A 12,931-nucleotide genomic window follows, 5' to 3' on the forward strand; every position below is an offset into this window, starting at 1 on the left:
CTAATTTTATGTGTGTTAAAATCCCCTGTATTTGGGTCCTGGAGTATACAAGAGTAGAGTATGTGAGTTGAAAAATAAGCATGTATGTATTTATATTCTCTTCTTCTGGATGTGGATTGGACCTACAATGTCTGAAGTTCCTATGTTGACTTCTTGTATTGATGGAAGAGCAATCTGGAACTGTGAGCTAAAATAAACTGTTTCTCTCCTAAGTTGGCTTTGGAGGAATATTTGGTCATAGTAACAGAAATGAAACTATGACTGCAGACATCAAAGTTGAACCATGTGTTTGATCTTCATCTCTCACAAAGCTTGCCTCTCAATCTCATGACAAATTTCACTGAACATGATTTCATTTTCTTTTATTTGCTTATATTCTTCTCTCATACATTGCATCTCAACCACAATTTCCCCTCCCTGTCCCCACATCCAGCCTCCTCGCTCTTCCCCTATGCACCAGATCCACCTCCCCCTCTTTGTCTCAGAAAAGAGCAGGCCTCCAAGGAACAACAACCAAACACTACATAGCAAGATACAGTAAGCCAGGATCATACCGTCACATCAGGGCTGGATAACAGTTCAGCAGGAGGAAAAATGTCCCACACATCAGGGACAGTCCTGGCTCCCACTATTAGAAATCCCACAAACAATAAATAAATGAACAAATCACAGCTACTCAACCATAGTACATATGCAGAGGACATAGGCCAGACTACTGCAGGCTCTCTGATCTCAAATCCCCATGAAGTCCAGTCAGTTAATTCGGTGGGTTGTGTTCTCATAATGTGTTCCTGACACCTCTGGTTCCTTCTGTCCTTCCTCACACCTCCTCCTCAGGATTACCAAAGCTCTGCCTAATGTTTAGCTGTGGGACCCTGCATCTGCTCCCATTCGTTGATTAGATCCATGAGGAAGGGCAAGAGAGAGGGAGGGAGGGAGGGAGGGAGGGAGGAAAAGAGAGAGAGAGAGAGAGAGAGAGAGAGAGAGAGAGAGAGAGAGAGAGAGAGAGAGAGAGAGAGAGAGAGAGAGAGAGAGAGATCATGGTAACACACCTGAAGCCCAAAAGGCCAGATTAGCATAGGTTAAGGTAAAACAGTTAACTGCTCAGCTATTGAGATGCAGTTTTAAATAAGTCTTGGTTTCTCTGTGTGGTTACTGGAGACTAGCATAAGGATTAATTCACTGCTTACAGTTATATTAAAGATAGTTCTTTTACTACTAGGTTTCTGCCTTTCCCCTGAAAGGCACCCCAATTTCAGTTTCTCCAAGTATTTTTCCTTTTCTCCCCTCCTGTTCCCAACTCCACCCTCAAAATCTATTCCATTTTCCCTTCCCAAAGAGATTCTTGCATCTCCTTAAGGCCTCCTTGTTACTTCTTCTCTCTGAGCCTGTGTACTCTCGCATATTTATCTTTTACTTGACAGCGATTATTCAATTATATGTGAGTATATACTTTTTGTCCTTCTGGGTCTGGGTTACCTCATTTAGGGTCATTTTTTCCTAGTTCCATCCATTTGTCTACAAATTTCAAGATACCATTGTTTTTGAAGAACTGAGTAACAACTGATAGACATTTGTCTATCCTATTTTGGAATTTCATAATCAAGTATTTTATTCATTTTTAGCTGAGTTTTGGAAAGTCCTATTGCTGATTTATAGGAGATATTTCTATAGAGATTTTTGAGACAGTTTTTTTTGATAAAAATTATTGTTCATTTAAAAATAATTTCTATGTAATAAATTTATTTCTTTTCATTTTGCTACTATAGGTATTTGAGAGAGAGAGAGAGAGAGAGAGAGAGAGAGAGAGAGAGAGAGAGAGAGAATGTACATGCCATGACTAGTGTATGAAAAGAGGAAACCCTTTCAGGAGATAGTTTTCGGTTTCCACCATGTGGGTTCCAAGGACCAAACTCAGGCTGTTGGACTTCGCAACAGATAATTTCTTCACAGAAGGATCCTGATGGCCCTTAAAGCAATTTTTGAATACAATAATATTCAATATATTATTGTATTTATCTTATGCAGTTATGTTATTGTCCAGATTAATAAACTTTTGGGTGTCATGTACTATTTCGTTTCTTTGCTTAGTGCCTTCAAAACTTGTCTCATTTTGAGATAACATATACAGCTATCCATGTGAATATTTTGTTTCTAATTCAGTCAATTAGAAGCTATAGAAATTACAAATCAATCAACAAGTTTTAATGATGTCATCCTGTCAGATCTTTTCTTCTTTGGAGGCTGATAATCCCATGATATATTACATCTTAGACAAGTGTCCCACATCTTAGTTCTATCTTAAATCAACACAATCTGACAATTGATGAAATAAATATCATAAAATGCTATTATGCTAGGAGTTTCAAATGCTGTATTCAAATTGATTCTGTTTAGATGTAATGTTTCTTCGGGGCATAATGCCATTAACTACTTAGAAATCACATTGTTTCATGGAAAATTCTGACTTCATCAAGCTTGTTAATGTAGTTTCTGTTCTGATATTGAAGGAAAGGTCCTTTATTATCAGAGGAAAAGTGTAGTTCAGGAAGTGATTTTGTCTCTGAAATGTATTTTTACTTATTTCTTTATTTATTACACTTATTTTATTTCAAAATTATTTTTAGAAATAAGCTTTGGAAGTGGCAATCACAAACAAAGGACCCCATGATTTTATGATAGAATACTGAAATTCTATGACAATATTGTAAATAGGGTCAGTTAGCTACAACTAAGTCCTATAGAGAAACATACAGTCATAAATATCTCATAGTTCATGTGGTTGCATCACACTGTGAGTAGAAAGTAATGAAGGAAGAATAGAGAAAGCAGAGTGCTTCGTCTTCCCTGAAATGGGGTTCTGATCTGCATTTAACACCCCCATGCAAGTTTTTTAACTTCATCAAATATTTGCCTTTCTGAAGACTCTTTCCTATCCAAGACAGTACAAAGCAAGCATTGAGATAGCAGCTTCATAGTAGGAATCGTATTTCTGTCTTACTATTATTAAGTACCAAATAAATGAAACTAAACTTTGTTTTTGTAACCAGATTAAACAAATTCTTTTTCAAGGAAAAAGCTGATGTTTTATTCCACATTTGCATTAGCAATGCATAAATGCAAGTGACAGAAATCCCAGAAATATTTGTTTTTGTTGCCTGATGGGTAACTCAAGGTCCTCATTACAGGGAGTTTGGTTAAATTTCTTATGTCTGCAAGACAGCTACAGCACCAATGTATACTACTTGATACCCAACAAAAGAAACTTTTAATTTTCCGCAGTGATAAGGCACAGCATTTCTAGATGCATATAATTATTAAAACAGCAGCAACTTATACATCTTCAGATTAGGACAACATGAAATGGATTTTCCAAATACTGTTTATTTTGAATAGATATTCAATGATATCTTGTTTTAACATTACTTTTCTTACCATTGAAAGAATCAAGTAAACATATACTTCTAGCTAAGCAAAAGGGAGTTGCTCCTCCTGAATGTCTCAGTTTGTACTTGGAAGTAGATAGAATTTAATATGTTGAATTTCTTTTTAAAATAATGTTTTATTTATTCCTTAAAATTTCATACACTGAACATTAATCATATTTATACTCCTCTACCAAATTTTCCCACACCCTCCCTCCCCTATCTCCCTAACCACCAAACTTTATACTCTCTTTAACTCTTAAAAAAAAATCAAGTCTAGCTTGTGTTGATTACCTGCTCCTGGAGATATATATATAGCCTGCTGACTGCTGTCCAGGCTATGTGCCCTCCACAAGCACCCCTCTCCTCTATTCTCTTGGCTGTTTTTTGTTATTATTCATGATAACTCTGCTACTGCCCAGCCTCTCCCTAGCTTTCCAAACGCCCACCACTGGAGATTCTACGCAAGGAAACCTAACATGGGCACAGCAAAGTCATCAGAATCCAGAACTGACCACTTAAAGGAGGATGGAGCAGGACTGAGATCCCCCTACACCCGGATTCAATCTCCACTACCCAAGCCCTTTCCTCTGCTTTTCTTACTGAAGCACAGGAAGTCTCCACGTATGGAAGCTGCAGATACTGGAGCTGCAGAATGGAATCTAGCAGTCATGGTGGCACCATGCTCACCAACATTAAAACTCATTTTCAACTCTCCATCAGTGATCCATGGGATGAAAGTTAGTGTATCAGAGTCATGGGTAAAATATACCCTAATGTCTATGCCAAATACCCCATAGCTGATCTACATGTCTTCTGTGAGATTCTTCCTAACTTCAAATCAGTATTTACCCAAGTTAATATTCAACACAAAAAAATCAGTTCAGAAAGAACTCCAAGTGAACTTCTCCTGGCTACAGTACATCCAATATGCAGCTGACCTCCTTCCCTTAGCCACCCACCCCAACTTCTCCCAGTGCTTTTTCTCTCTCCCAGCCATTATTAGCAGTGGTTCCTATTAACATTTCCTTTCATGAACTCCATAGACCCTTACCCTTTAGGAAAGCACAAGACATTACTCTCTTTGACCTTACCTCCCTCCCTTTTGTCTTGTAGGACTCTCCTTAAAACCCCAGCTTACATGTGCCCATGATATCACCACCATCAAATCAGTATGTGGTAACCCTCCTGCTTTCCTCTGGTGCAAAGGCACTTCAGGTGTTAACCCTCTTCCCAAGGCTTCTCCATTCCTGTGATAATTTTTTCCCAGGTTTATCTCTACAAACATGAAGAGCTTGCATTGCAGATGGGAGGAAGTTGAAAGAAGAGAGTTGTGGGGTTGTGAACTGTGAGAGGAGGCCTGGTAAAGTTGAGCTAGTTTGGAAGCCACAGAGACTCAAATGGAAGACAGAACTTCACCTGCTCCTGACCCCAGGGCCATGTCAGGTAGCTACAGCCCCCCCCATAAAGAGAATTGTGACCATCAGTCATTTAGGGGCAGTGCCCCCAAGTCCCTCCACATGTAGATGAGATATTCTTAACATCTCAGACCAAGCCAATAGGAACCAATTGCTGTAAGATCCCACCCCACCCCAAAGCTGTATGTAAGATCCTATCCAGAAGGAATAAAGGTGTAAGAATTACTCCATTGCCTTGAGAACACCTGTTGTGCAAGAGCTGTCACACTTATTGGAAAGAGAATTTTCTTCTTAAGCTTTTGAAGCTAGAAGATTCCCTGTACCTCCACTTGCTAGCCATGCCCTCCACCAGGTCTTCACAGTGCAGCAACTCGGAGCCACTGCAGCAATGGCTAGGACAGTGACAACAGAGCAGTGCTGGCTGTTACACTTCCCCCTCCTTGATTGTGCCCTTTCTCCTTCGCCTGAACAATCGCATCAGGCTGGGCCAGATCTCTAAGGATAGTGTCCAGTGCTCAGACCAGCAAAGGTGGACAATACAAATGTTGCAGTGTAGGGATTATTTTACAAAAAGAAGACACAAAGGTGGGGATTATGGACATGGGGTTGTTGTGGGAGGATTTGTCAGAACCAGAGCAGAGGTTTTCAACTTCACCAATGCAGCAACCCTTTAGTACAGTTTCTTCTGTTGTGATGACCCTCAAGCATAAAATTATTTTTTTGTTGCTACCTCATAACTATAAATTTGCTACTGTTTGGAATCATAATGTGAATATCTGTGTTTTCTGATGGGCTTAGGCAACCCTTGTGAAAAGAACATTGGATTCCCTTCAAAGGGGTTACAACCCCCTGGTTGAGAACCATTGCTCTAGAACTTCTCTTCGCCCTACCCCTAACCCATCACTGTGACTATAAGTGTGCGCCACTACACGGAGCTGGCTGTTATGAATGTGCTAGTGATAGAAACTCAGATCCCAATAGTTGTGCAGTGAACATTCTCATCCATCTCATCCACTGACACATCTCCTTGGCCAGTCAAATTTTGTAAATGGTTTCCTATCTAAGTTTATGTTAGTGTACGCATTGAGCAAAGTTGGGTAAGTATATTACCAAGTATATTACAAGAGGGTATTAACATAAGAGCCATAAACACAGTTTTAAGTTAGGGTAATTTATTGCAAAAGATCAAAAAGTCTACATTTATGACACGACAGAAGAGAAGTAAGGGGGCATAATATGGAGAATTATAACGATGATAAACATAGTCTCGACATCTTACATGTTAAATGGTTGTCTGAAAGTCTTACATGTTAAATTGTTTTCTTCTTGACTTGATTCACAGTAAGTATGTTCATTTAATTTTGTCCTAGTATGAGTTAGGGGTAATGTTTTCATATTTAAGATGCTGGTTCCCCTGGAATGCATTTCAGTAGAATCGGGAGAATCCATATCCTCCATAATAAAGGGGGCGGCGGTAGCCATATCCATATCTGCCATAGCCAGACCCATATCCATAACCTCCAAAGCCACAGCCACAGCCATAGCCATAACCCAGGTTCCCAAAGCCTCGGAAGCCAGAGCCCAGACCTCCGTAGTAGCTGCCGTAGTAACTCATGGTATCAAGACTGGTAGTTATGGTTTGCTGTTCAAGGAGAGATCTTGAGCGTGAGTGTGAGTGTGAGGCTGTGCAGGGAAGGTATTTATACATACTCTGGCTGGAGCAGGTGACAAGTCATGTACATACCCTTCCGTCGTGTCACTGTAGATGTTACTTGCAATGCAGCTACTCATTGCTCTGCCCTCTCCTGACACATAAAGGCCCCCATTCTCATTAAAATACTTGAGATTGCTTAATGTTTTATTTAGAATGTCCTTGAACTTATTGTTTCGCTTTCATGAGGAGAAATGGTTGAATAGCCAAAATATACACTTCAAACACTGAATCAAGTGCCTCATTACCAAGAGTATTACATCATCTACATGTGGTGGGGATATTTTGATATATAGCTAGGAATGTCTCCTGCTCTGTTGCCTCTCAAATTGATAACTTCATCTCCAACTATACCCATGGCTATTTGTTCAGCACGCCGTTGTCACATCTATACATATCACAGAGAAAACCTATTTATCCAGAAGATTGGTTTTTTAAAAAATGTCTAGATTTGTGCTATATGACAATAGTCTAATTCACAAAGACTCCTTCACCTGATCTGTACCTTAGATCTGGAATCACCGAAAGAAAAATGTGCCAGTGTTTGCATTTTAAGTACAGTAACCTTTGAAATTGTCCTATTTCACACCAGCTTCATACCTTATCACCATAAAATGCAAAACAAGTACAGAATTGAGAGTGTGAGTTTTTTTTTCCTCTAAGCAAACTTATCAGAGTCAGTCCCTGAACTCCTATCTAACGCTGTTCAAAAGGCAGAGCTCATTTGCCTGCTTGTTTCACCTGCCCTGCTGATTTCCTTGTCTGTGCATGTATGACTTCCCTCTCCCTTATTCCTTGAGCTTTCTTAGTGCCTACCAGGAACATACAGGTAAGGGGCTAATGATGCCATATGCTTTCTTCTTTGGCTTCCTTTCATTTACTTCAGCCATTGCTTTTGTTTGTCTCTCTCTTCTTCAGTTAGCCCCGATTTGGGTCCCTTCATTTCTGTGGTTCAGTCTGTCCACTCAACTCAGACAGCTTTGACCTACTCCCTAACTATATTAAAACGAATTTAGGAATATACTATTTGCAAAAATCTTATGCCAGACCCTAAGCTTCCCACAAACATTTAGAAATTAGCTTGATTTAAGGCTTATGAAATGAAGACATCATGGTGAAATGACACAGAATTGATACAGATGTGAAAACCCAGGGTATAACTCCATTAGGCTCTCAGCTCACAACACCACTAGTCAATTGAGGCCAAGGATGGGGATGGTGAGTTTGAAGCCTGTAGGAGAAAATACCAACTTCCAGGCCGGCCTGGACTGAACATAGTCAGACCCTGTTTTAAAGCAAATACAAAACTAGGTCAATTTTCAAATGATGTTCCAATATTATGACTGAATTTTAATTTCAGCCCATGTTGAATTACCATGAAAACACTTGGCAAAGTGTCCTATGCCAACCAATTTTGTTAACAAGCTTAACATAAAACTATAAAACATAGCAACAAAAGTTGTTGAATTTTTTTTCCAAAAGCTCTGAGGAATGAGTAGATGGTATTATGCACACCCCCTATTAAGATAGCTAGCTAAACGAGAATAAATACTAAGGACTTTCTTGTAAGATTTCTAGAGTTTAGTTCAGTGATGCTGCATGGAGCTTCATGTAGTTGCTTGATATACATTTCCTTCCCATTATTTAGAATAGTATATCTACGAGCTAGAGGTCACATGGCCAAATAAATTAATTTTAAGACTATTTATAACTAGAAATCATGGATTATAGAATTAAAAAAATCATTGCTATAAAGCAGATCTTAAACCAATATAATTTTTATGAAGACTTTGGCAGGGTCTATGTTCTAGTTAATGTCCTGTGACTGCTTTTGGTGTTTATTGATAGGTTTCCTGGGACTGGAAGTCATAAATGAGCCACTGGGAAAGACCAGCTGTAGCTTCCTGTCTGTTGAACTTTAGCTATGATATTTATTTTTCATTGACTTAATAAGAATAAATTGTATCCTCGGAAGAAAAACAACTGCCTTCCAACCAAATGCTATCAGAGAGATGAACAATAAGATCTATGACTAAAGTTAGGACCACGTTGCAATGCCACATTAAACACATTTAATGGAAAATGATTATAGAGATATTTCCCAATATAAAATATACTACAGAAATTTCAGATGAAAAATTACTATCTTGAGAGTGAAAGGATAAATAACTGTTATGGTAAAATATCCAATATTTATGGAATAACTCTAAATTACTATTGAACAGCTGTATGTACACAGACAGCCCTTAAATCTTATGGCAACAAGCATGCAAAATGCATAATTCATCTTCCCTGCCTGCTCTAAGTGGGAAATGCATTAGATTCAAAGAGACCCAGAGAGCGTGGATTTTTTCAATGGCTTATTCTCTCATCAGTCTTAGGTCCCAACACTGTTCCAGAAATTGAAGGTCCAATATCTTCCAATGAAAATTAAGTGAGATCGCACTTTCTCAAAGCACCAATCCAGTGTCACATACACGTCTGAAGACTTTGACACATGACAGGCCTACTCGTACCATGCCTCACCTAGATCCTAAATATACATCCCAGGTTGCCGCCACTGAAGCCAGAATAGCTCACTGCAAAGAAGTGAGGCTTGAAACTGAAAATTATTTTAGCATCTTCAGTGAAAATGTGTTCAGTTTTTGATACTCTATATAGAATATTCATATACAATCACATTCTTGGAAATATCCATAGTTATTTTTCATAATATTTGTGCATCATGACTATGAAAAAGTCAATCAGCATTTTACCACTTGCTCCTTTTGCTAGTAGTTCTAGTTACAACATGCTCATTTTGAGTAAAATTTGTTCTCTATTTCTTCAAGGTTTCCTCATACTATACTTACTAATGATAGTTCATGTTCTTTTCTTATTCAAATTTCCAATTTAAGTGTTTGTCAAACTACCTGATGTATGACCTTTTAATAGAGTTCCTTATGTTGTGGTTGCCCCCAATCATAAAATTATTTCATTGCAACGCTATAACTGCAACTTTGCTACTGTTAGGTAGAATACTGTAAATATCTGGTATGCAGGATATCTGATATGTTATAACCAAAAGGATCACGATCAACAGGTTGAGAACCACTGTTATAAATGCTGATGTCAGGAGTATCAACACATAAATTACCATGGACTTATAGCCTAGAGTTTGAAATGAAATTTTGTTGTCATTGAATGAATAGTATTCAAAGAGAGGACAACCCAACTGCATTTATCTTATAAGAACCACCATAGACTCATGTTTGAACAAGCCTATGGGGGAAGGGGGGACAGGGAGTGAAATTTCGTGGTTTGAATATGCTTGGCCTATTGAGGGTGGTACTGTTAGGAGGTACGGCCTTGTTGGAAGAAGTGTGTCACTGTGGGTGTGGGCTTTGAAGCTCTGCCCAGTATGGAAGAGTCAGTTTTTCTCCTGGCTGAACTCAGATGAAGATGTAGAACTCACAGCTACTCCTGTGCCATGTGTGCCTGAATGCTGCCATGCTCCTACCTTGATGACAATGGACAGAACCTCTGAACTTGTAAACCAGCCCAAATTAAATGTTTTCCTATAAAAGAGTTGCTTTGGTTATGATGTCTCTTCATAGCAATGGAAACTCTAAGACATGTATGCATTCGTCACTACATAATAATTTCTAGTAGATTCTGCACTGAATTTATTATTAGTCCATTAGGTATCTACCACAGCACAGATGTTCAGGAAGCCCCCCTCCCAATGAATTAACCCACCTTTATTTAATTATATTATGTGTATATTTCTTCAACATTGCACAAGTGTAGTTGCTACCTGGAAGCAGTAAGAGTCAGCTTTCTCTAAAAGTTCACTAAGTCCCATAAAGAAAAGTCTTTACTTAAACTGGACATGCCCTTTCCTTTTATTTCCTTACACACAAGAGTCAGGAGTCTAATTTCCAGTAAAAGATTTTCTCTACCTTCTATTATGGTGTACTCAAGCAAAATCCTCTAATACAGCAATCCTTCATTTGCTATATTTCATACCACAGATGGAGGAAAGTCTAGAACTCATTTGGAAACAAGAGTCAATGTTGTTATTATTCCCATTCACAGACAGGAACACACTGACCGTGTTTGTGGGGATCCCAAGCACTGCAGCATCAGCCTGTAGAATACAATCTCACTGAGCAGTGAAGTCATTAGTGATTTGATGGATGAATCTTAGTTTCACTGCAGAATCCAGAATCTCAGTGCATGCTCTGATGCTTCTCCTGCCATCAATCGCAGAGTTAGGAGAAGCTAATACGGAATGAAAGGTGGCATTAGAAAACCATACATAGTCAGAACTAAGAGTGGTTTTCTGTTTCCAGGAGTCAGAAATATATGAGTTATCCAGTAGAAATCCTTTCCAATATCTTTACACAAAGAAGTTGTATTCCATGTGTTGAAAACGTGAGTTAAAACCAAATCTTGTTTGGGGGGATTCTGGAAACACAGTCAGAGCTGAAGGAGTCCATTGTGGGCCTAGCTGAGCCTCCTGTACTCTCTTGCAGACAGAGTCTGTGAGTTTGAACAGAGGTTGTCCATGTTTCCCTGTATACTGATGAGTAACTGGCAGACAACTTTTAGCCTCCCTTCAGCGTACAATAACCAAATAATGTTAACATATTTCAAGTTCATTCAAATCTGAGGCTTTTTTTTAATACAGCAGAACCAAAAAAAAAAAAAAAAAAACTCCATTTAAACAATTCTCTTAATTAGCTGAAATCCAATTAAAGAGGCTCACATTTTCAATTTGATTTGCCTGCTGAGCTTGCTTTCCATGAAACCTATTCTGCCTGTAATGAGAAGTGTTGATGCACTCTGTAAATTCAGATGTGACTTAGACTCCCAGTCCATTGTGTGCCAGGTTTCAGAGTATAAGCATCCCTCTTACCGCACATTCTCAGGGCTCTCTCTCTGCTCAGTCCTTTCCTTATTCTTTATCTTCTAATGAATCAGAAAAAAAAAATCTCCCTTCATTAATGTGCTATGTGTTAACATTTTAGTTCTTTGAGAACCACATGGGCAACAGGGATCCCCATTGTGGGAAATTCGCATAAGCTAGTGATTTCAAACCATCGTAACACCGTAACATGGTATATTGTCTTATGTTTGTGACCTGTTGGGAAGATGTTGAGCAACGTCCCTGAACTTACTGTCCTGCAACAGTATAGCCTTGTGATTATGTAGAACATGAAGGGTTTGAAAAGGAACTTATAGATTTACTCTTCTGTAATTTTTGTCCTTATTTTAGAATGTGTTCCATCTTGCCCAACATGTCTGTAATAAGATAGTGGCCCATGTGACATTGGCAGCAGCCTCAGGCAACTTATGCTTCTGATTGGTTGCATCATTCTTTTATGTTAGTGCTCGTTGTAACTTTGTGTTATCTTGTTCACGGTGGCCTGCAAGCATATGGAATCCCTGCCTATACTGTCTGTAGGTGACCATAATAAGACAAGCTAGGAAACAAAAATTTTAAATCATTAGGAACTACAAAGAGAAAAATCTGTGATGGTTGTTGCCCATCATCCACTTTCAATTTCACTATAATGACAATCTTGAATAGCAAAAACAAAGCAGAAGAAGTGACGAAAGAATTCGCTTCACTGAAGATAATGAGAATAGCAACATTTGAGAAGGACTATACCCAGATATAGAGAAATTTCTAACGACCTGGATTGAAGCCCATGTGCAAGAACATATCTCTCTCAGCATTATACTAATCACAGGCAAACAAAAATTGGTTAGGTTATTATTAATAATATAGTCTAATTATAATAATTATATAACTGTCCTTTTCCCTTTTTCCCTCCATTCTATCCTACATACCCGCACTTTAAGTCCTCCAATGTCCCCCTCCCACTATCAAGTTGATAGCCTCTTTTTAAATTATTATTACACACACACACACACACACACACACACACACACACAGATGCACACATGCAGCATACTTAGTCTGATTTTCTTTGAGTGTATGTGGTTTAAAGGCTGGCTCAGTCTACACTGGAAAACCTGTAAGTGGGTTCATCCCTAGAGGAAGCTAATTCTCCTCCAAGAAGACACTAGTTGCTATAGTTCTTTGTCTAGGGATGGGACCCCATGAACTCTGACCCCTTCCACTTTAACAGGTGCATTGATATTGACACTGTTCTTGTCTTGTTTTGCAACCATTTCTAGGAGACATTATTTCACAGAAGACCTCCTAGTATCCTGGCTCTTTTAGTCTTTCTACTGCCTCTTTCTTTTTTTAATTTTTTTATTATGTATTTTCCTCAATTACATTTCCAATGCTATCCCAAAAGTCTCCCATACCCTCCCCCCACTTCCCTACCCACCCATTCCCATTTTTTTGGCCCTGGCGTTCC

The 12,931-nt window shown here is 38.8% G+C and overlaps 1 protein-coding gene across 1 annotated transcript; it reads right to left on the reverse strand.

Annotated features, from left to right (window-relative positions):
* Positions 1-6,269: 6,269 nt before the first annotated feature.
* Positions 6,270-6,458, reverse strand: LOC110311133 (keratin-associated protein 19-5). Its single transcript, XM_021184368.2, has one exon. It carries the CDS (start codon positions 6,456-6,458, stop codon positions 6,270-6,272), a length of 189 nt encoding a protein of 62 aa, XP_021040027.1.
* Positions 6,459-12,931: the final 6,473 nt, after the last annotated feature.

Source organism: Mus caroli, unplaced genomic scaffold, assembly GCF_978045245.1.
Source record: "Mus caroli unplaced genomic scaffold, Mus_caroli_1 scaffold_17, whole genome shotgun sequence".
NCBI lineage: Eukaryota > Metazoa > Chordata > Mammalia > Rodentia > Muridae > Mus > Mus caroli.

Bases quoted from the DNA above. Each gene is read 5' to 3' on its own strand.
- LOC110311133 (XM_021184368.2), bottom strand. From the start codon at position 6,458: ATGAGTTACTACGGCAGCTACTACGGAGGTCTGGGCTCTGGCTTCCGA.